Source organism: Perissodus microlepis, chromosome 6 (assembly GCF_051167445.1).
Source record: "Perissodus microlepis isolate ML-2025 ecotype Zambia chromosome 6, ASM5116744v1, whole genome shotgun sequence".
Taxonomy (NCBI): Eukaryota; Metazoa; Chordata; class Actinopteri; order Cichliformes; family Cichlidae; genus Perissodus; species Perissodus microlepis.
In genome coordinates, this window is record NC_140466.1 from 25,111,436 (window position 1) to 25,135,600 (window position 24,165).

Sequence of the window (24,165 nt, forward strand, 5' to 3'; positions counted from 1 at the left end):
ACAAATTAAAACTCATATATGCAGATTAAAAGTTGACATATTTTTATATAGTTTGTCTAAAGGTTCAACAAACACTCCATTATTAAAAAATTGAAGGTTTCTGGCAGTTATTTCATGGTTCGGGTTTTAAAGGGATAATAATTACAGGCAAAATGTAGGTAGGTAAGTACCTATGGTGGTAATTTAAAAAAATGAAAACAAAAAAGTAAAAAATAAAGCTAAGACTGTGGGTGCTAGTTTAGCTCAGTAGGTGAGTAGCCAACCGTATGCAACACGGCCAGTTCAGTGGTCCAGGTTTGAGTCTGACCTGCGGCCCTTTCTGTGTATCTGCACTGCTCCACTACCAAATAATGGCAAAAAAAAAATGTCCAAAATAAATAAACAATATGTACACTGTAAATCTAAGAAACAGCAAGATGAAGTGTCTACTGTGTCTGTGAAATCTGTGAAATCTGTCCTGACAGATGTGTTCAGCTGTCACAACAAGGAGAGTTGTTGCACAGTTTTACAGAGAAAGGGAGGAATGAGTTGGATAAGCCTTACACAACAAAGTTCTTAACAATTTTTGTTCCAGAATTACCGCGCATGCTTTGTTGATACTACCGGATGAAGTTTTTGGCTACGGTGCCCACATGACTCTATGTGTACACTAACTCAACTTGCTGGGCAACCAAGGAAGCGGTCTGCTTCACTCCAGGCTTGTCTTGGCACGGTCACGTATTAAATCTGAGCTGTTATCTGGCATTTTTTTGATAAGTCTTTAACATTTACCGATAGTCACAGCAGCTCTGTCTTCTGCAAGAACGTCCTGCGTAAACAAGTACAGGAAATGGTGATGACGATGATGATCGCTCATAGTTTTTCAGGATTTCATTTTTGGCACTCGGCTAGTTTGACAGAGTTTATGCCCTTTGCGAATCATGAGGGTGTTGACACGCTGGCCCCCTGATAACACTTGTTCTTGTGTGAATATTCATAGTTGGAATTGAAAGTTTCTTGCTTCTCGGGCCTTAAATAGTCAGTATTTATACTACATTCAGTCTGCCTTTATGGTGAAAATAATTCAGTTTCACCATGTCAACAAATCTCTCAGTAAGGAAAAAAAAGTTACGCTTTCATCACCGGTTTCCATGAATGCTATTAGAAAACTAGAATAATAATACCTTTAAATAATCAGGTCCTATATCTCTCAATTCATTACTTTAAAAAAACAAAACAAAAAAAAAACATTTTATTAAATTTTCTCTTAAAATAAGTGTTTAAATGTTGTCTATCAACAATCTTTATCAACCACGACCACTAAAAGACTCTCAGGGAAATCCTGGAAACTAAATGAACACACAGTAGCGTTATAAAGGCTGTGCTTAATAACCCAAATCTCCAAAACATATAGCAAGGTACTTGGTAGCCCTGCCCAGGCAGTGCCCATTTCCACTCATTTGATCATGGCACACAGGAAACATGTGTCAGTGTGAAAGACTGGGTGAGTAAAACTCTTTCTACGCTGAAACTAATTGCATGAGTGATAAGGAAAGAAGACGGAAAGCAGCTATTAAGAGACTCTGGTATAACTGCATGGCAAAAAAACACATAGAAAAATGTGTCCAAAAGTACACAATTTTTAAGCTAGACATACTGAAACATGTTAATGATTTTCTGCTTTATTTTTTTATGAATGACACACAGATTAATCATAAGTTGTGACATTTGGGTTCTTAACACTTATCGCTTACTGTAGGGTGCATCAGTTTATCTTAAGGATGGACTCGTAACTATGCAGGACTTTTCTACTTTATTTGAGTTCACTCTAAGTACTTTCTTATTAAAAAAAAGTAATCATCTGCCATAAAGTGATTTCCGATGTTTCGATGTGTTTTTTATGTCTAATATCTTCGTGTACGTTGGTAAATAGCCTGTAATGACAGGGAGTTACACAGGGGTTTTATGTAAAATAAAGAACTTACATGTTTTGCAAGAATCTTTATGACCCTGCTCTATTGTACCTGCTCTGTGTCCTACACTCTAATCAATCCAGTCATTTTTGGCCACAATATCTTTATGATATATGTTATGTGTTATTTATGTTGCAATTTCTATTCACCTCTAGACCAGATCTTGGCATGTTTAACATTAATGACAGTTTTATTTGGATAAATGGATAAACATATGAAAGTCACTTTGCTAAAAACTAATTGCAGCTTCTGCATCACGACAGGAATTTCCTTTATGCTTAAAATCACTTGATATCATTCATGACAGACATGACAGCTCAAATACCAGAACTCATTTTTTCCTGGCAGAAAAAATTAGATCTTTTTGGCGTGACACCGGAGATCAAACCACTAACCTTCCATCTAGTAGACAACCCCGGTCTTCCTCTTACAGACTTCTTGTATTGCACTGTGCCTAGCGCCATCGTATTAGCTTCTTGCCATTTTTGCACTCCACTGTTGTGAGTTTGCTGTTTTGATTTACCATCATCACGTGTCACTTTCAGCCACCGCAGTGTTTTGTAAAACAAGTAAAGCTAAAGGTAAAACTAAAGCGTGAGTATTGAAGCCGAGTCCAAACTGAAGCTAATGTTGCTGCTAGATGGGAAATTGCTAACATGTTTGCCGTGACAGCTTTATAGGCCTACGCTGAGTGTTATGGTTATTACTACTGAAACAATCTAATTTTGTTTTGATTGTAAATCACACATATTAAAGCAATTATAAATATTAATACAATTTAATATGTGCTTTGCAGACAATGAGGCATTCATTCACATTTATTGTCTGTATTTGTGCGTTGAGCCCCTCATGGAGAATCTGTGAAGTATTCCAAATTAGTTATTAATAACTAATCAACTCACCAGAGAAGCAATTAAACCCTTTACAATATGCTATATTGTAAACTAATTCCACTGAAACGTGTAAGTAAATATTGAAGTGCTGCACATGAGCCGCATGTTAAAGTTATCTTCTCAGTGCTGGGTGTCAGTTTAAAAAGCAGCTTCCTGGTTTTAATTGTCTACACAGGTGGGCCTCTAAGTATCCTTTGACCCTCAGGGCTGAATAGGGGCCCCATTATGGAAGTCAAAGGTCAGTTTAATGCTTGAGGCTAATTGATTTGGCTAGTGCTTAGATATGCATATTCAATGAATCACAGCAATTATCGTGATTATCCTTGTATTTTAAAGCGAGAGGCCAACAAAGGTTTGATAATTTCTTTATAGATTTTACTGCAACAGTTTTTCACTTCCTGCTTGATAGAGTGCTAAAACAGTAATTTGCTCCAAACAGTAAATAAAGCAAAAATAAATAAATAAATAAAAAATCAGACTATCTTAGCTCAGGCTTTTATTTGTTATCAGAATACAGGACGAACATGCTTTTCATTTTCAGTACAAACACCACAAATAGACATTCACAGCACATCGGGAGTGATATCTCGGCTTCTCTTCAGAGACGTAATCACTGCCAGATGGTGTCGGTCTTGTCTCCCCCCACTAACCTTTGACTCCCCCTCGCTCTGTGCCTTACACATGCACCCGAGGGAGAATGACAAGATTCGGGGAGTTGCCAGAGGAGTAAAACTCAGAAGGAGGTCATAAGGTATGACGTGCCAGATGAGGCCAGGAAATCCCTGTGGTCTCTTAATCAACAGAAAGGAAAAACAAAATATAACCACAAATGGTAATGAATTAATGTGAGAGGGTCTTATGAGATAACTGCAGTCTGCAACACTGCAGCTGTTTGGCAGCATGATGACATGAGACGTCAAAAAACATTTAGAAACACTGTGAAACACAGTACAGACAGACTCCAAGCAGACTTCTGCTTGGAGGTTGAAGCTAACAATATTCGAGCGTGTTCTTAATTTTTTTTTCTATCCTGTCTTTGGCACTCAGGCCCATTAGCTCCAGCTGAAGAAATCTTTAAAACAGACACGGCGTGGAGCGAAATCATTTCCTGTAGTAGATAATGCATTTGTTTTGGACTGTTTTCACTTGTGAATGTGGTGCAGTATTGGATGCTTCCTGCAGCAGTACACCAATAATCATCATCCATATGTTTTTATTTTCTTTTGTGTTTGTAATGAAAGGAAATAACCCAAAACACTGGGGTTATTGTGTTTGATGTAGAGGCTATGAAGATCTTTGGCACGCAGAAACGAGGTACATCAGACATTGGCTGCTTGTTAACAGTGGAAAAACACATAAACACACACACGCAAAATCTCATCAGCTTTTCCCTTTAAATGTATTCATCTGTGGGGTATCATTTCACTGGGTTTCACTGCCACACAAAAGGTTTGAAAAACATAAAGCATATTTACATTGTATTGCCAAATGTATTCACCCACCCATCCAAATCATTGAATTCAGGTGCTCCAATCATTTCCATGGCCACAGGTGTGTAAAATCAAGCACCTGATGGATGCTGAGTTGCATAGTGTGCAGGTGTTGCCAACTTTCTGTAGAGTCAATTACTTCCAAACTTCATATGGCCTTCAGATTAGCCCAAGAACAGTGTAGAGAGTTTCATGGATGGGTTTCCAAGCCTCAACACCAAGCATAATGCAAAACATCAGATGCAGTGGTGTAAAGCACGCCACCACTTCACTCTAGAGCAGTGGAGGCGTGTTCTCTAATTAATCTCTTCCATCTGGAAATCTGATGGACAAGTCTGGGTTTGGCCGTTGCCATGAGAACGGTACTTGTCTGACTGCACTGTCTGACAAGTATAAAGTTTGGTGTAGAGGGGATTATGGTGTGCGTGTTGTTTTTTGGAAGTCGAGCTAAGCCCCTTAGTTCAGCGGTCCGCAACCCCTCAAGCCCTCAAGTCAGATTTCAAATTTAGAAAATTGGAGATGGTCCACCAACCTCAAGTTCAAAATCAAAGGTGGTAGCAGTGCCATTAGTAAAACTGTAAAACTTGGGATGTTTACTGCCGCTGTATTTGTGACTTGCTAAGTAAACCATGCACAGACCACTGACCAGGCACTCCCTTGTGAACATGCTGTGGTGTTTTTGCACAAAAAATGGAAACGGTATCGCAACTCTGAAGTGATGTTCCTCCGAACACCCAACTTCTGATGAAAAGGAAAGCAGCATTGAGTCGGGTATGGGATTACACTGCATTTTTATATGCACAATAAGAGCTGATATTGCTGCTGTGAAATCAGTTACATAGGCTAAAATGCTGAAAATCGAGTAGTGCACTACTCAATGGTCAGTGATTTAAAATGACTTTTCTTAAAGGAGTTCATGTTTAACTCTTTAAAGTCTAAACCATAAAAAAAAAAAATAAAATAAAAAATTAATTAAATATTCATTTGTATATATACGTTTTAATTTACATCATATTTGGTACATTTCAACATTTTTGTAATTTATTGCTTAAAAATCCAATGGGCAGTTTTATTTCGTTTTATTTTTTTGCTTTTTGTTTTGCTGTTGTGTGTGTGTGTGTGTGTGTGTGTGTGTGTGTGTGTGTGTGTGTGTGTGTGTGTGTGTGTGTGTGATCCACAATGATGATGAAGAGAAGAAGATAAAGTGGTTCTAACTTTAAATCAATACAATCAAAAAACATGGTGCCACTTTTAACCAATAATAAACAAAAAACTCATATTATTTCTAATAAAGGAAAAAAAACTGAAATCATTTTTGGGATTGAGTCGCCATTATTGACTTATTTTTATGTTAAACTGGTGTTTGTAGTAGTTTGCACCACAACAACCTTTAACTCACAAATCCATCTAAAAACCATCTATAAATGTTAAGTATTCACACACAAAAAATCCCCTTCAGTAGTTTCATAAGGCAGTATAACAGAGGAATACAAATGGGCCCAGTGCCCTACATCAAAGCAGAAAGCAACACTGCTAGCAATCAAGGGAAATGAGTGGAGGGATTAAGTGTTCTGGAGAGAGACGGAGGGCAAGGCAGGAGGTTTGTCTGATTGAAATAGCAACTGTATATATAATGGGCAGTTGGGAACTGATTGGAAGAAACACACGCACAGGTTTGGCAGACAGGAGGGCAGCTCTTGACAGACTGCCGTCACTTACATATGTAAACTTACTAGTCGGTGTTTCAGATAGAAGTAAACCATTTTAGGCTCAACTACCTGTAGCTAAACACACAGCCATTTCATTTTTCTGAGGGCCAGAATAGTTTCCTAAAAAGAAGCTGAAATTTTCGTCTAATATTAGATCATTATCAGGTAACTGACCGGAGCAACATCTGGAAATTCAACAAGTAAATCCCATCAGTCTTTCTTAACGGAGGTTCGTTATCTTCTGTTTGGCCACTTGATCTTTACAGCTGTGTTTACCAGTAGCGTGCCATGTTCAAATTGTCCGCAGATGTTTTTCAAATGTAACCTAACTGAAGTATAGGCAGCAAACTGTTGATCGCGGCTTCAGTGGCTGTTTATACTGCATTTTGGTGAGACTTGCAGCGCAGTAGCACCACAGCTTCAGGCAAATGTGAAGATTTACAGAGAACATACACAAGAAATCAATAATTTAAAAGAATACCAAAAAGAAAATATCTAATAGTCAATTTTTATTCTCTGAAGTGTTTACTGGTCAGAGTGTAATGGAGTTATAATTATTCCTAGAAATTTTGAGCATGCACTCATGGGTTTTCTGATAGGGGAAAGCAAAGTGAGATGGGCAGAGACTGAGTTTATCAGTGCTTTGAGCCTCTGTCCAACAAGAGCCAGATTATAAACAGGAATGTGTCTAGGCTGCCCTGTGAGAGACTCCGCTATCAGTTACCATGTTGTTTGAGAGCTCTATGTTTAGTCATCAGCACTGGGTTTGCATGGCGTGATGATAGTTTTGAAAATTCATAGCAAATGAAAAGTCTTGTTCAAAATACCAGCCTAAATTCTTGACATATCCAACTTGTTTCCAGATTGATTTTTAGAAAGTTTGGAAAGCAAACACCTTTCTGAAAAGAAGTGCTTGCAGAGTAGATCCGAGGTACATTTATAAGAGGTCGTGATTTAGTCTGGATGCTCTCGCCAAAGAAGTTGGTTTGCTAAGGGGATTTTGTGTCACTTGTAAAGGAACAATTGTCAAATACATAAAAATGCAACTTAATCAACCCACTTAACCGCATGTTTAACTTAGAGTCACAGGTTTGCTGGAGCTTGTCTCTGCTAACATAGAGTAAAAAGTGGGTTACACCCTGGACAACGCCAGTTAGCTGCTAATAACAGCGCACTATGTAAATACTGAGGACTCCACCATTACTACAGCCGCCCATGCAGATAAGCTGCTGATGTCTAGACACACACACCCATACACACACACGCACACAATCACACTGTCCTAAAGATGTCCTGAACAAAAACTAATACATAAGAAAAAAAGTGAAATCTCTGTATGCAAAAACACAAGGCCAAAAAACAACACTGCATGGCTGTAACCTTGGTGTTCTGCGTTATATAAAATATAAGAATAAAAAAAGACAGATTTGATTAATTGTAAAAAAAAAAAAAAAAAAAAAAAAATGTGTGTTTGTGGACACTTAGTTTCACTTAGAGCAGTTTTTTGCCGCATAACTTATAACTCTGCCATATAAAAAATAAAACGTATAAAATCAAGCTCGAAGCAGAAAAATGTGCTGTAATGCTCTGACCAATATCTTCAGGTTTCTAAGCAACCTGTGCTGCCAAATGACATCGTTTTCAGAGGCAGACTTGCTTATTTCAGCAAGACAATGACAAACCACATTCTGCATGAATCACAGCAGTATCAGGCCAGAGTGGGAGAGCATTTGGCTTTCCAAGCCAATGTCTAGTAATGTATTTCTGAGACATGAATCTGCAAAGCTTCAATATCCTTAAGAGCAAAACATGCTGCCACCTCACATTTCACAGCAAGCTGTCTGAGCTAATCTGAAGTATTCCTTTTATTTTCCTTTCTGCCATCTCTGGGTAAAGATGTACTGCGAGCAAAGTGCGGAAATAATACACATATTTCTAGAAACTGGCTTTTAGTTTTATTAACCTTATTTCTCTAATGAGACAAAAAAAATCTGGATTACTGTCATATTTTAGATTACTGTTTTGAGGAAAATGTGCAGTTCCAAAAGATAACGAGCTCCCAGACCCCAACAATTTGTTTTTCCTGCAGATTTAGCATAGCCAAAGTTGCACAAAAACAACATACTGCCACTGCCTCAAGGCCACAGTGTAGAAAGTTTCATGAACTTTAAAACAGACGAGTTCTCACGAACAGATTTTTTCTACAGGCTCTTTTCATCAGCCGTCATCATCATCGGCGCTTTGACAAAGCTTCCCTCCTTCTAATTAAAATAGTCTGTTAATATTATATTGATAAATTTCAGATGAAGTCAAGCGCTGGCACTAATCAGACTACAATGAAAATTTCTTCCATCCAGAGTCAAAATTTCTTTTGCTCTTGTGCTGTAACTTTTTGTTTGCGTGAGCCATATGGCCCAAATTAATAAAGCCAGGCAGTATACTGAGCCCTCTTCACTCTGTCGCTGCTTGTCACTGTAGGATTGGCCTCAAACCTATTCTCTCCCTCCCTCACTGCTTCGGTCCCTCTCTCCCAGTATCTCTCTCGCTCCCTCTCTCTCTCTCTGTTCTTTCTGTTTTCACGCAAGTGTCCCAGTTAAGAAATTGCTTACATCCCACTCAGTCTGGGGCTGGATTGAAATTTCCCATAGGGTATGTACCAATATGCAGAGAGCACACTTCGACAGATGCCATCAGAGAACAAGCATATGAATTACCAGGCAGCCTGCCATCTTTGAGTTCAGACAGAATGGCATTAATACCTGATTACGATCCAAACAACAACACAACAACAACATGAAAGCCAAAGCAACTGGGAGCAGGTAAAGGTTTCATCATTTATATATTAATGGATTTACTAACAAAGACTCTACCCCCCCACCCCCCCTCCAAAAAAAAAAAGTTAAAATGTCATAGAAGCTGCCAACAATCAGGGGACTTTGGAAGGGGAAAAAATAGGGGTACGAAATCAGATGCCGTCAGCAAATCACGTTCCAATAAATTAAATATTCGCCACTGCTGACCATAACTAATTCAGAAGCCATGATATATTCATGACTACAATTAAAGAAAACACGATCCCTTTAATTTCAGATGGCTGTAAATATTGGCATTACCCAATTAAGTCACATTTGACTGTAGGAAAAGTACCTGAAAATCAACCATATGTGCTGAAATTATACTTTATCTGAGGAAGCATAAAAGTTTTATTCACAAAAAATATATATATTATTGTTAAACTATATATGAATTTAACACATAGTATTGATTTGTATTTGGTAACAATAATATAAAATTTTGACCTCATCTTGGAAAATAGAATATTTTTTTATTAGTTAAGGTTATGAGGACAAATATTTTATAGTGACATGATGCAAACAAGAAAATATTTTGTGACATGCTTTCTCATAATAATAAAAAAAACTTTACTGAACCCATAACTATAACACATTAGTGATTAATCACTTTTGCAAAGAGGTCATTCATCAATTAGTTTGGATGACCGGAGGTAGAAGGAAGCCTTTGTACAAACCTATGGCACGGAGCCTCACACGACAAATTAAAATTCTCAGGAGAAAACATATTTAAACAAAAGAGACTTAGTGGATATTCACTCAGCGCCCTTTGACACCGAAGGTCTCGGGGCCACAGCCAGTCAGTGAGTGCTTGCATATACCATGTGTGCATGTATGTGTACGTTTCACCCGGATTTCTCTTTCGTCATATAGTGTGTGCATGATCAATAATAATGTTGCACAAAAAACTATTCTCTACTGCTTCTTAACAGTTGCGTGTATATGTGTCGCTGTAACGTAGATACAGCTTAAATTTTCCAATAGTGCCCAATAAATAAAATACCTTTGACATAAAGTGCATTTTTTGGCTTATTTCTATGCAAAAGAAAACTTTGGAAAGTCCACAAATGCTCAGAATCAACATAAAACACAACTTTTTGTCGCCTTTTTGCCATTTAATCTATTGAGAAGACAGTTTTTCATTTTTAGCTTATATGCAGCTGGTTCTGTATCAGGAATCAGAATCAGAATCAGAATCAGAATCAGAATCAGAAAGGGTTTTATTGCCAAATCTTGAGCAGGTTTACAACATTAGGAAATTGCTGCGGTGCTTCAGTGCAAACATACTGTCATAAATTACGCTTAAATAGACATGAAAATAAAAATAAGAATAAGAATTAAAAGTGCTAAGTAGATAGATATATACATGATATATACATGAGTGCATGTATGGCATACAACTGAGTGGTGTTTTCCTCTTTGTGCAGTTGCTGCGTCAGCTTTTTTGGTATTGCAAAACAGAGATTGCGGTGACTTCAATAGCCTTCTTCCTGCTCTCAGCTCACATCATAAACTATTTTGAAATCCATAATGGACACTGATGCACAAGCACTCTTCTCGCTTGACATCGAAATGGCTTCTTCTCCCATCTCAGGTGTCTGGTTATCTCAGATAGCACTCAGTTTGGGAATTTTGTTTATTTTTCCTCTGTTTTGGGATTTTTTTTCCCTTAAAAAGGTGAAAGAAATTTCCAGTTGATTTAATATTTGTTCATTTAGAAGTCTAGTAATGGAGCAGAAAGCTTGTTTAATGCTTTTCCCCTAACTTATCACTTATTCAACAGATATTATATATCTTTCACACCTTAAATAAATCGAAAGTTAAGAAAGTGTGATGCGGCTTGGCCACCCACACAGCTCGTAGTATGTTGATATAAAGGCTGGCTGATGGTTAGCTCCCACTTCCCGTCTCTGTTTCCCACTCTTAGATGAAACAAACACAACATCACAACATGGACACTGACTTCCTCTTGCCTTCCTCCTTCCAGTCTAATCTCTGCTGCCTTTTGTGTGAGGAAACAGTTGTATGTAATGTATACAAGACATATTGCGAGTCAGAGGGGATTGAAAGTGGAGGTGGGAGGGATTTAAGGAAACGGGCAGATTGGAGGGGCGTTGGGCTCCCAGATGCCCCTGCCCTTGTGTGTGTGTGTGTGTGTGGGTGTGGGTGCTGCTGCGCCATGGAGATGACTGTCAGCAGGCGGTGCCTCTGAGAGAGAGGAGAGAGAAGAGAGGAGGGTGATGTTTCCAAAGGGGGCCCAGTCTGTTACCAAAGGGAGGTGGAGATTTACTATCCCACCCAGTCAAAGTGACTCACTGGTGCGCTGACACGTACACACACACACACACACACACATACATATGTAGAGGTACACAAAACCTCAGACTCACACGACTGAGCACGCACACACTCAGACGTACTGCAAACTCTCCACAGGAAACTCTGAGCCATAATGCGAAGGCACCTCAGAGCAGACGGGTGCATTGCTCAAACCAAGTGGGATACGCTGCGGCTTTGATAGTGCGTTAATTACTCATGTGATGTGATACAGATGTCTGGGGGCTTCAGCTGAAAGTTTGCCTGACGCTTTCCAAGGGGGCCAGGCAGACATTTTAGAAGTGGTAGGTGAAAACCAAATGTATTTATTATTTATGGATAGATCAGTTTGCGTGCTGTCACAGATCCCAGCAGTGTCATGCTGATGCTAAACTGTGATGCTACTTGAAGGGCTGGCTGCTAAATAGTTCTTTGTGTACTTGGTGACAGCTGGGACTTTGAACAGGAAGAACTCTGGGCTATAAGAGTTGCCGGTACTGTGACATGATGAAAAGGGCTTCACTGTGGATGTGATAGTTTAAAACTTTCTCTCTTACTCTGATTTTGTCCAGAAAGTTTGTTGTTGTTGTTGTTGTTGTTGTAGGGTTGTTTTTTTCCTTTTAATAAGAAGAGGGATTCAAGTTATAAACTACTACTACTACCTCTTAGTTCTGTGGGTTTGGGTCTTCATCTGGTTTTTATTTTAACCTGGACTCTTGCATTACTCAGCTAACTAGAAGTCAATCCAGCGTGTCTATAAAAAGCTCAGTACCACAAGTCTAAACTTTTTGAAATTAGAAACAGATGGAGAATAAAGAACATAGGAAATCAAACAGCACAAGCTGACATAAAACCCCAACGTCCAGCTGCAACATTATCGATACAACCAAGTGCTGCTTCATCCAGGACTGACTGAGAGCAAAACAGATCCCCGACGTGTTCTGTTGATGCCTCATCCTCACTGTAACTACTCCTGGCATCATCCATCTGTGCCCCCTTGGCAAAACCTTTTTGAAGTCATAAAGATGTTGCTGAACTTCCTCATAGCTTTTGAAAGGGACATTAAGGCCATCAAACATTCTCATCATCTCTGACTTCTAACATTACACTCCCGTCTTTTCAGATTTACTGTGAGCTTTCTGAAAAATAACCACGTCTTTCTTGCTTTTGTTTGTTTTCTCTTCTTACCAGTGATACATTGGGACCATCTTTCTGTCAGTGATATCAAAGCGCTCAATGCATCCCATAATGGGCTCTCCAGCTGGACATATGTTTTTGCTAATGGCCTGTATGGCAGCCAGAGGAATCTGCCAGATAAACAGAGCTGAAGCGGACCAGGACTCTCTCTCCAGCTTTCTCGTCCACTCCACCCTCCAGTCCGGTCTCTACAGCACTGTCAGTCCAAGCACGGGGCCCGGCATCCACCAGTGGACACAAGCGGTGGTATCTGGCTCTGGCAACGCAACTACAGTAAAGAAACCACCTAATTGCACTGTAAATACCTCAATCAACGCACATTTTAAGTACATCAACACAATCATTTCCATTATAGTCTTTGTAGTCGGGATAGTAGGCAACGCCACCCTGCTGAGGATTATATACCAGCACAAATGCATGAGGAATGGACCCAACGCCCTCATTGCCAGCCTGGCCCTGGGCGACCTTATCTACATTGTCATTGATATACCCATCAATGTGTACAAGGTACAGTTTTTTTTGCTTACTCTAAACTCTTATTTTCATGTCAAGGCTGCTGAGTGACATGTCTTGTTGTGAATATGATGAAATGCAGGGACAGCGAAGGCGATATGCACAGATAAAGTGGAATATTACAGGCAGACTGGAGAAGAGGAGAGAGGGGGGTGAGTGGGAAAGGGCCTGAGTGAGTGTACAAATAGATGGGAAAGCCTAATCAGTCAGGTTGTTATCGTGTTCGTGTGGCGATGAGACAAGCAGTGGTATGGCTGACATAACTAAACATAAGAATCAGGCTGTAGTCACACACATCACTGGCCTTGCGCTGACCTGAGACATTAGTCATGAACCCTTATCTGGAATTTGGGTTTTTTTTGTTTTCTTCTCAAATCTCACTGCTCCACAAGTGATTAATAACTTTTGTACTTATTGTACTTTATAATCCAAATAAAAGTGAGGTGAAATAGGAGCATGAGAGCTTATCGGTCGGTCATGTTTGAAATCCACTGGTTTTATTCTCGTCCTTATGAGCATTATAATAATTATTATTAGTTTTACCCAAATAAGCAACTGTTAAACATGTTAAACAGTCTTTTAATGATTATCAGCATCTTTAAAAGACACTGTCACGAGAGCACAACTGCAGCTCGTTTTAGTTTGGTTTGACTCGACTCTTTTGTTTACGCTGGGACCTCTTCAGAATGTGAATGACTATGTTAAATCATTACAGGGCCCCCTGCCTTCGTTTGATTTATTTCAGTAAACACTGTCATGGTTTATTGCAATAATAAAGAATGATGGCAAAATGAAGCAATCAGTCAACCTGATCCTTTGAGCTCATTATAGGATGTGGTTTAACCAAGAAAAAAATGCACCTGGTTAAAATTATCTTGGGACTTTGAGGGCAGAGTGACTTTGTAGTCTGAGCAACACATGTGCAAAGAGGAAACAACAATCCTTCTGAATGGGGGAGCAGTTTGTGCATAAACAAAGAAAGAGCCACATCTACAATGTTGAAACCTCCTGTTGTCTTCCTCGGGGCAAAGACATTGTTTCCAGAAACACTGTCTTTTGTTTTGCTTTGTAAAACTTTTGTGCTGCTGAAAAACGCTTCAGTGTCCAAGTGCTTACGTGACCCTGACTAATTTTACCAAAGGAAGAAGTAGTAGAAAACAACTGTTAGACACTAGTGATAAAAGTAGAAAGCCAATATTGAGATTTCTCCAATATTGGAAGTGGTCCCTGCAGACTGACAGTGATGTTAAGATGACACTGACGGACTCACTAGGAAGGTCTTATATATGCAAAAGGATCCATTTGAGTCGGGAACACCACAGTAACAGCAGGCTTGTAAAACACATGTGAAGACAAAGAAAATTATTTTTACTTTTTAATGAGACATCAGGGAAGTGTGAGTTTTGCTGATGTGTGTAAAGGATACGTATTAAATCAGATTTAAATCCTTTCCTTTTTTTCTATATTTTCCAGCTCCTGGCATCACGCTTCCCATTCGATGACAGCATTGTGGGCCTGTGCCTTTGTAAGTTTGTTCCCTTCCTGCAGAAAGCATCTGTGGGCATCACAGTGCTCAACCTGTGCGCCCTCAGCGTTGACAGGTCAGTGCTGCCACATCGCCACACTGCTCAGTCACATAGTAGAGAGCTCTTATATGAGGATCTGGCATTTAAAAAGCTCGCGCTGTACATCTGACATCTGTGCGTGTATTTGCTTAAGTGTGAACGTCAGTTTTATTAACTAGTGAACCAGTTTTTGCTTTTTCCCCATTATTAAAAGCAGCAGCTTCCCACAGAGCTTACATTCTTTCACCCAGCCGGGTCTCTGCACAGAAACATGCACGATCATCCGCGTAGGCTTTTCTTAGATGGAAAAAGCAGAAGCTGAAAACAGCAGCCAAAAAACTGGAAAGAAAATTAAACAAATTCGATTTGGCCGACCAGGCGTGCCAATTAATCCATATTGTGCTCGGCACAAGAGAACATTGCTTTAGATTGGTTGCTCGCAAATATTTTTTTCTAACATAAACAGGAGATGCTGGAATTAATTTCAACAAAATGTATGAACATTTTGATTGGATTTCAGGGTAATGGCAGGAATGCTAAGATCATCTGTTCCAGGAAACTTGCTACACTACGTCAGTACTGATTGTGCATAATCACTCAAGAGTCATCCCTTTACTTTCTTTTCTATTGATTCACTGCAACCCCCTCAAAAAAGAGACTCTTTACTTCCTTTATGGAGTTGTATATTATATATAAGCTGCACACTTATGATGTTAACATTAGTCTACAGTATGTTGATTGCAAGCATATTGACAGGTTCTTTTTTTAATAGCACCTTAATAGAATTTCCTTAATGAATAATTGATGATCATGAAGTGCTGAAGCTCACGGTCATCTCATATTATCTACTACGCTCAACTTTATAGATAAGAGGCTCACCTGGAGCACCGGGGCTCAGCTATAAGAAGACAATATTAATGACCTCTGTTATGAGAAAAGCCAGGCTGCAGCGCTGTACGGTTGTAGTTCAAGTGCAGATGCTCTCCATTTGTTTCCAGGAAATGTGTAGCATATCTTCATCTGTGTGTGTGTGTGTTCGCGCGTGTGTGTGTGTGTGTATTATGAAAGTGCTCGAGTCCCTTTTGTATCTTTTCAATGTTGGAGGAAGAGGAAAAGGTGGATACATTACCACTTAGTAAAATATAAATGCCACCATGTTGTTCAACAGAGAAATTCAAATGTGTCATGAAAAATATATTGTTTTTGCTATAAAATCTTGATGCCCGATTTTACTAAAACATTTCGACAAGTGGTTTCCATTAATGAAACAAACAAGCAAACAAGTATTCAGTGCATGGGAAACACAAGCCAACACACAGACCCCTCTGCCAACATGGGCCAGTCTGTTTGGAGGCTTCACAAAAATATAAATATTAGATATTTAAAATAAACAATTGATCATCTCTGCTCATGAATTCTTAACATTTTGATAGTGTTTGCTGACTGAGCAGTTTGTTGTGCTTGGTGTGCTGCCATGCATAAGGAAGCTCTTGTTAGCTTTGTCAATCAGGAGAGATGAAGAAAGTGATGACTTTACTTTAATATTACATTTCTATCGCACAGCTGAACTCTTGCTGACCTGTTTTAAACATTAAACTGACATTTTATATTCGTCTTACATTATTTGTATCCTAGGGTGCTGTAAGGATAACTGCAGTAATCACAGTCATTACTGCAGTAACTTAAAATCAGCCGGTGCTTTAATCTAAGCAGCTCATTGTGTGTAACAGTTATGGCATAAATAGCCATATGCCAGGTGATAACTTTGTGTCCTGCTGTGTCACAGATACCGGGCTGTGGCATCGTGGAGCAGAGTGCAGGGCGTGGGCATCCCTCTGATCACCGTCATTGAGATCGTGTCCATCTGGGTGCTTTCACTCATCCTGGCAGTGCCGGAGGCCGTCGGTTTCGACATAATCACCTTCGACTATGCCAACAAAACCATGCGCACTTGCATGCTTAGACCCCGGAGTGCCTTCATGGAGGTGCGCTGTTACCACTTTGCCATCCCTTTAAAGAAATTGCATTTTGTGCCCAACTTTTTAGACTGCGCTAAAGCCAGGATGTGCAAAAGAATTGTTGAATTCTGTAATGTAGAGACAAAATGATCTGCTGACATGACTGCTGACATGGGACACACACATGTGGGAGAACTACTCAGAGTGTAAGATCAGCATAATAGTTCCATCATGATCACTGCCATCATCTTAAAAGCATTGTATTGTTCGTTTGGAGTCGGTAAGTGGTTCTAATGGACAGCTGGTGCACTGGTGTGCTATTTTCATTATATATGGGCGCATGTTTTTAAAGCATCGGTGCCCCAGTAAAGCATGTTTAGACCTTAAGAAAACTAGAATACAGCCATGAATCCGCTCCAGTGAATATTAAAGGAATAGACCTGGCCAGCTTAGTCTTTCTTAGTGATTATGCCCTGTTTCACAATTTTGGACCACGTAATTGATTGCAGGCCAAGTGCAATTACACAGACCTGGGGCCTCAGGCTCAGGCCACATGTGCATACCCTTGAGGTAATCTCTCCCAGATATCAATACAGTGCTAAAGTCTGTGCCATTGTTTAATAGCAATGAAATAGGATATTTTTGAAAGACACCAAATTCTGTTTTGTCCATAAAGCACAAGATACCAAAACCTGAAGTGGTTCTACGAAGAGTCCAGAAAAGCTTGGTGTAATAAGGTTTGGTCTGGTTTGTAGGGTTTTGAAACAGTGCATATTTAGCATATTTGTTAGAACCACAGAAAACCAGAGGCTCTTATTATACACAGTGTAATTAGAACGGCTTGATTTCAGACTTGCTACACAGTCTGTGTACAGAGCAGCATTCACATGGACTTCATTAACACTGGAGTACAGGGGGAGGCTGGTAGTGGTGTGAGGAGAACTGTTTCGGTTACAAAAGCATAGATTCTACTATAGCATGAAGTCCAGTTTAATTATTTTCAGTTTACTTCCATAGCCCAACACCACATATGACATCTTATTTAGGATTTTTATTAATGTTAGGGCCACGTGAATAGCTGATGAAATGGAACTATGGATTATAGTGCAGAAACTGCATAAAGTCCTAAACCCTTTAAAACCTGAACCATGAAATAACCACCAGAAATCTTTCATTTTTTGATAATGGAGTGTTTGTCAAACCTTTAGACAAAATGTATAAAAATAGATAAAATTTGAATCTGCATATATGAGGTTTAATTTGTATCACATTTGCTACATTGTGCTTATGTACAATATTTTTGCAATTTAGTCATTAAAAATTTGTCATGCAATTTATATGATTTTTTGAGGGTAAAAAAAAAGTCACGCTGATGATGTAGAAGTCTCAAAAACTCACAAAAACACGTTTCAAATCTGATACACTTGGTTTTAAAGGGTTAAAAAAAAGTCTTCCATAGGAATTAAGAGGAGACTTGATTAACTGATCCTCAGCAAATGTGAGCACCTCTATAAAAGCAGAAATTTCAGCAGTTTGCTCGTCTGGAGCATTCAGGTGTGTTTTAACGCCATGCCAAGGAGTACACACAGTGTCAGAGAGGCAAATTGTTGCTGCTCATTACTCTGGGAAGGCTATTTCTCAAAGAATCTCAAGTCCTTCATTCGCCAGAGAGAAAGATTATTTAGAAATGGAAAACATTTAAGACAGTTTCCAGTGTTCCCAGGAGTGGACATGCCAGCAAATTCACCCAAAGGTCAGATCATGCAAGGCTCAGAGAGGCTGCCAAAACCCCAGGAGCTACAGGTCTCAGTTAGCATGTTAAATGTTAAAGTTCACGACAGTACGATTGGGAAAAGACTGGACAAGGATGGCTTGTTTGGAAAGAGAAAGGAAGTGGAGAAAGGACAAAGTCTCTTCTCTCTAAAAAGAACACTGCAGCACAGTTTAGGTTTGCAAAGTTGCATCTGAACAAACCACAGGACATCTGGAACAATGTCCTTTGATCAAACGAGACCAAAGTGGAAAGTTTGATCATGTTTGACAATGCCATGTTTGGCAAAAACCAAACACGTGATATCAGCACAAACACCTCATACCAATTGTCAGCACAATGGTGGAGTGGTGAGGACTTGGGCTTTTTTTGAAACCACAGGATCTGGGCACCTGGCAGTCATTGAGGTCAGCACTGAACTCCTCTGTATGCCAAAGTATTCTAGAGTCAAATGTCAAGCCATCTGTCGGAAAATTCAGTCACACAACAGGACAATGATCCCAAACATACCAGAAAAAGCAATAAAAAATAAATGCTGCAGTGGGATTTTAAGAGAACTGTGCATCAACAAATTCGCACAGACCTCAATGAACTGAAGCAACATTGTAAAGAAGAGTGAGCCAAAATTCCTCCAACGATGTGAGAGACTGATAAAGTCTTCCAGAAATCATTACCTCAAGTTATTGCTGCTAACAGTAGTTCAACAGGCTATTGAATCATGGGGGTGTTTTCACAGGACTGTATGTAATCATGTGAAAAAGTACTTTTTCACATTATTGTATGTGCAAGGATAAGCTTAAGGGGCATTAATAAATATGTACGTATGGGAAATGTGTGGAGCTCAGCGGTCTTGAGTCCCAGTAGGTCATAAACCTTCAACTCCCTAGTCTCAAACTCCCAGGTCACAGTAAAACATGAATTTATTGCAGTTTTTCATAACTAACTGCGTTTGTCGCTCTCTAGTTCTACAGAGATGCAAAGGACTGGTGGCTGTTTGGCTTCTACTTTTGCGTACCACTGATTTGCACAGCTATCTTCTACACTCTCATGACCTGCGAGATGCTCAACCGCAGGAATGGCAGCCTCCGGATCGCTCTCAGTGAGCACCTCAAACAGGTTCAACAACATTTCTAAATCGCCTTTTCTCTCTAAATATAATCCCAGTGTTTATTCCATTGCTTTAACATTTGACATTTCATTACCTAAACATCATCTTCAGACTACACAGTAATCTGTTGTTTCCCTCTGCAGAGGAGAGAGGTGGCCAAAGCTGTCTTTTCCCTCGTCCTCATCTTTGCCCTCTGCTGGTTCCCACTGCACCTCAGCAGGATTCTTAAGAAGATGATTTACAACCAGACAGAGAAAATGCGATGTGAGCTGCTCAAGTGAGTTTCTAGAAGAATAGACTTCTGACAAACAAGGTCCTCAAAAATCTACTGGGAAGAAGAGTATGGGAGCGCACGGGCCAATTTAACTCAGGGTGTCACTAGCTTCTTTGGAAGCTGGGCTTCCAAAAATGTTTGAAAATTATTCCTTCAATATTTCTCCTGTTCTCTGTTTTCAGTTTCCTGTTGATCCTGGACTACTTTGGCATCAACCTTGCAACAATCAACTCCTGCATAAATCCCATTATCCTCTACTTTGTCAGCAAGAAGTTCAAAAATTGCTTCAAGGTATAGTAGGCATGGATATATACACATGTGGCATGCACGCAAAATCACTCTTTTTTTAATTCCACACGCCCACACTTCTTCTAATGTTTTTGGTCAGGCTGGGAAAGCAAACAACTCTTAGCTTGTGATGACTTTTGGTAACCAAAATGTAAAAGCAGCCTGATGATTTATGTACTAATTTTACTGGCCGAGGTCACAAAGGGACAGAGACTGAGATTAACCATGTTTCAAGCTTGCATGTGAAAGGAGTTGCAGGAGCAAACGAGAAATGTGATCTACACGAGTGAAAAATCCTGTCTGCAAACGCTGCCATGTTTAAATGTTCCCTTTCCTCTCTTCACATGTTCTCCAAGTCGTGTTTGTGCTGCTGGTGTTACTCCGACAATCAGCTGAACAGCACCGGACCCATGAATGGCACCAGTATTCAGTGTAAAAGTCCAGAGCCCAACAACTTCCACACTGACCGCGGTACCAGAAAGTACAGCAACTGAGTTCCCGGCTGAGGAGTGTCTTTGAAGCTTTTCTGTATCCCCATCAAGCACTTAAAATGTGACCAATACTCATATTATAATACATAAATCAAAAAAATGTACACATTCAGACAATAATCTACGTGAGGACTGCAGAAGCAAAACATGAATATGGCGGGCATGCATTAGGAACTGGAATAAAAGGGATGAAAATGGATTGGGGAACTTCAATACGCTGGTGTTTCCTGAGTCTCTCAGCAGACTAAACTTCCTCCAACAAACTCCTTCTGTTCCCACACCCACGGACAGTGACTCTAGCTTGTAAGAAGAAGGAGGAGGAAAGCAGGAGGAGGAGAACTTTTAAAGGGAAGCAGCTGAGCCTCACTATAAATTGCTCTCTATCAGGAGCCAAGTGTGCTATTCCTGTAAAGGGCAGCACCACTGGGAAGGATGCTGCAGGAAGGAAAAAGCTGACTGTTCTCCGTCAGCGGGGATGACGAGTGATGAGTCCCCTGGAGTTTGCTACTTACTGATAATGAAAAACAGGAAAGCATGCTAGTGACAGTTCTTGTACAGTATATTTGGCTCATACTTATTATTCCCTGAGCTACTACGTGGTATAAACTAGAGGATGACTTTAAAGTTTATTCGCCTGATGTTTAAGTCCCACTGCTTTTTTTGAGTTATCAAGAAAGGGGTGCACTCTGGATGTATCTGAACAAAATCACTGACAAAAACACAATTTTTTTTCTAGTTTCTAGTGAGCATACTGCACAGTAGACTTCACAAAAAGTCAGGTCCTCTGTTAAAGCAGCTGACACATCAGGAAACATAGGGTTGCAGGTTTTAGAGCAAACAGTTAATGTGCAACAATGTATTTTAACACACGTCATACAAATGACTAACATGCGGTAGATTAAAGAGTAACCACAAGTGTGACCATTGAAAAAAACAGATTCTTGCAACACTGTGAATTTCAACATACAAATACAACAGTTTTCTTGACATCTCTGCTTTATAACCCAATGCAAATATATACTCATGTAATGACCAATTTTATAAACTGTTAGACTGCAGTAACAATATTTTTACTCAGCCTATCTTACCTTTATAATGACATAGGTAAAGAATGTTTTGTGAGATGATAGACACTCCACATTTAGAGTTGGGTTCGCATTTTGGGAAATGTGTTTACAGTGGTCGCTCGCTATAACGCGGTTCACCTTTTGCTGTTTCACAGATTTTTGTGTGGGCAAATTTGCGTGCTTTTTGTTTGTTTGGTTGGTTGGTTGTTTTTTTTTACAGCACATTGTGTTCCGCTTCCTGTAGACTATTGTCAATCGATCTCGTGCTGTGTCTCCTGCACAGTACAGAATGCGTTCAGCTTGTCAAATTTACATAAATCTTCTATCGCTAGCAGTGTGCTGCGGATGCCTTTGGTTTCATTCTATAATACTGCACTTATTTTTCTACAAGGTTTGAAATTTGAGAGTGTTTAAACAACAGAAAAAAGTGTAAAAATGTTCATGCCTGTCTGAGAAAAGTGTATAAAGTGTGTAGTGAGGGGTTTTACAGCCTTAAAACATCTATAATAATTGTAAAAAATAAAGTTAGCTACTTTGTGGTTTTAACTTATTGCGGGTTATTTTTAGAACGTAACTCCCGCGATAAACGAGGGGCCACTGTACTTGTTTTTGCCCGTTACTGTGAAGCTACAGCCAGCACACAGTTAGCTCAGTTTAGCGTAAAGACAGGAAACAAGGGAAAACAGGGGGCCTGACTTGGTCCAAAACCAAAGGTCCACCTCCATTTTAACACATTTTGCCATTTATATAACACATCCATGTATACTTACATGCTTCACTGGTAGAACAAGACTAACTCAAAGGGGTCACAGAAAAGAACATTAAGCTAGCTAATAATACCTCTATATCTCCAAAACATATTTTGACTTCTTGTTAAATCATAGTGTCTGTTTTACTTTTATAAGTGGTATCGAAAGAAAATAAGAGGTGTGGCTACACTGGCTTCAGATGTTTTCAAAAGCATTTTTACTGAAGCTAACGACTGAAAAATAAACTGAATCGTGTATCAACTTTAGCCATGTTAGCCTGTATGTAATAGCTAATTATGTAAAGAACATTCTTGTTCAAATCAGGACTGTTTCTCAACTGTGTGCAGTTATTTCCTAGATGAACTAACCTAACCTAGAGCTTAGAGGCTACGAGCCCATTGCTTTATGGGCTTACTCACAATGGGTCTCTAGTGGACAACCAAAGCTCTTGTTGCATGTGTAAGCCTTTTTGTATATTTTCCAATCATGTGTCAAGAAACAGAAATCCTAGCCCCCACTGCTGATCACCTCTCTGATCCCACTGCCGATCACTGGTGCCAAAGCTGAGATTAGTTTGCAAAATTCCATTCATATTCCCAGAAATCCGAATCGCTGCTAGTTTCTTCCTGTGTTTACATCCGTTACATTTACAAACTGATGGCTTAAGCTTTGTACTGTATCTCTTTTCAACTCAACCATGCCAGAAGAGTGAAGAGGAGCATTTCCCAAAATGATGATCAAGTACTGTATGTGGAACCTGTGTCCCACCACAAAACAACTATAATGCCTTATTCTATTTGATGTGTGAACACCATTGATCTAGAAGGACCCAAAGACTGAGCAATAAGCTGTAAACTCTCTGCCGTCTTACTCACGGGTTAGTATGCAATGCAACAGAAGTCACAAACAAGTGTTGCAGCTGGTAGGCTCCCCATTATGTGAATATCAACATATTTTTTTCTGTCATGGAGCCACCAGTAAGATGGCAGCGATATGCTAAGGACCCAATTTTCTTCGGGGTCAACCTTCAGGATCAATAAAGTTTTATTAAATTGAATTTGAATTGAAGGAGACAGGACAGAATAGCCCCTTTCTGATGTTCTACATCTATGAGAGATACCCGTAAACCTGTGTGACTTTGAATGTGCACTATCATGTGTGTGAGTGTGTGCTGTGTCTGCAAATACTAGCACGTCTTTAGTTGGAGTGTTTTGCACACTTATGTATAGATCAGTTTATATCTGTACGGTGTTATTTTACCACTACTCAAAAGCTATTCATAATAATCTGTAGAAAAATGGATTTCGTATATGTTTGTTGTCACTGATTTAACGTGTTAACCTCATGTTAATGCTGCTGCTTATACCAATAAATCAATTTCCATCGTAGGAAACAAGGACGTTTACTCAGCCATTGTGTTGCTCTAAGAAGTCAAGGTCCCCCCTCCCCTCCTGTTTCTCATCTGCAACTGTGAGAAAGAGGCGTCTGGGAGTGATTTGAAACACACTGACCTGCTTGGCACTCAAGCCCTAAGGGTTGCGAATGTCAGGAGAGAGGATGTGGAACGGCTTGGATGGTGGGAATGTGATACTTATAATTCACTCTCTCAGAGGGTAGGGCAGAGGACTGAAAAGTTTGACCATTAGCGGCATAGTTTGCATAGTTGTGCAGTCCTCGTTTTAGTCTGTCTTTAGCATGGCTTTAATGCATCTAAGCACTGCTTCCCTAAATCTGTATTTTTTTTTGACAATTTGGCTGTGAGCAAATGTGTCAATAACCCAAGATTACACTCCATCACACTCAACAGCAGACAGTTACCAGAACTGTGTAGCTCTATATACAAAGTCAAAATCATCCAAGACCAACAGGCCATTGTAGCAGTCACGGTTTATCAGACATTGGTCTGGTTTATGTTTCAGCTATTGGCGATAAATCTCAGCCTGGTCATGAACTTTATGACATAGTTTCATAT

The 24,165-nt window shown here is 39.6% G+C and overlaps 1 protein-coding gene across 1 annotated transcript; it reads left to right on the forward strand.

Moving 5' to 3' along the window:
* Positions 1–11,276: 11,276 nt before the first annotated feature.
* On the forward strand, positions 11,277–23,794 carry ednraa (endothelin receptor type Aa). The gene is made up of 8 exons (XM_084931640.1): positions 11,277–11,517; positions 12,404–12,916; positions 14,396–14,523; positions 16,274–16,472; positions 19,180–19,332; positions 19,468–19,601; positions 19,781–19,889; positions 20,243–23,794. The coding sequence occupies exons 2-8, from the start codon at positions 12,449–12,451 to the stop codon at positions 20,378–20,380; spliced, it is 1,329 nt and encodes a 442-aa protein (XP_084787766.1). The 5' UTR covers positions 11,277–11,517; positions 12,404–12,448; the 3' UTR covers positions 20,381–23,794.
* The last annotated feature ends 371 nt before the right edge of the window (positions 23,795–24,165 follow it).

What these genes read in the sequence shown, in the direction of transcription:
- ednraa (XM_084931640.1), top strand. Translation starts at nt 12,449, where the DNA reads ATGCATCCCATAATGGGCTCTCCAGCTGGACATATGTTTTTGCTAATG. An exon ending in CCCGGAGTGCCTTCATGGAG is followed by an intron (nt 16,473 to 19,179) that starts GTGCGCTGTTAC and finishes GTCGCTCTCTAG; the next exon opens with TTCTACAGAGATGCAAAGGA. An exon ending in TCAGTGAGCACCTCAAACAG is followed by an intron (nt 19,333 to 19,467) that starts GTTCAACAACAT and finishes TTCCCTCTGCAG; the next exon opens with AGGAGAGAGGTGGCCAAAGC.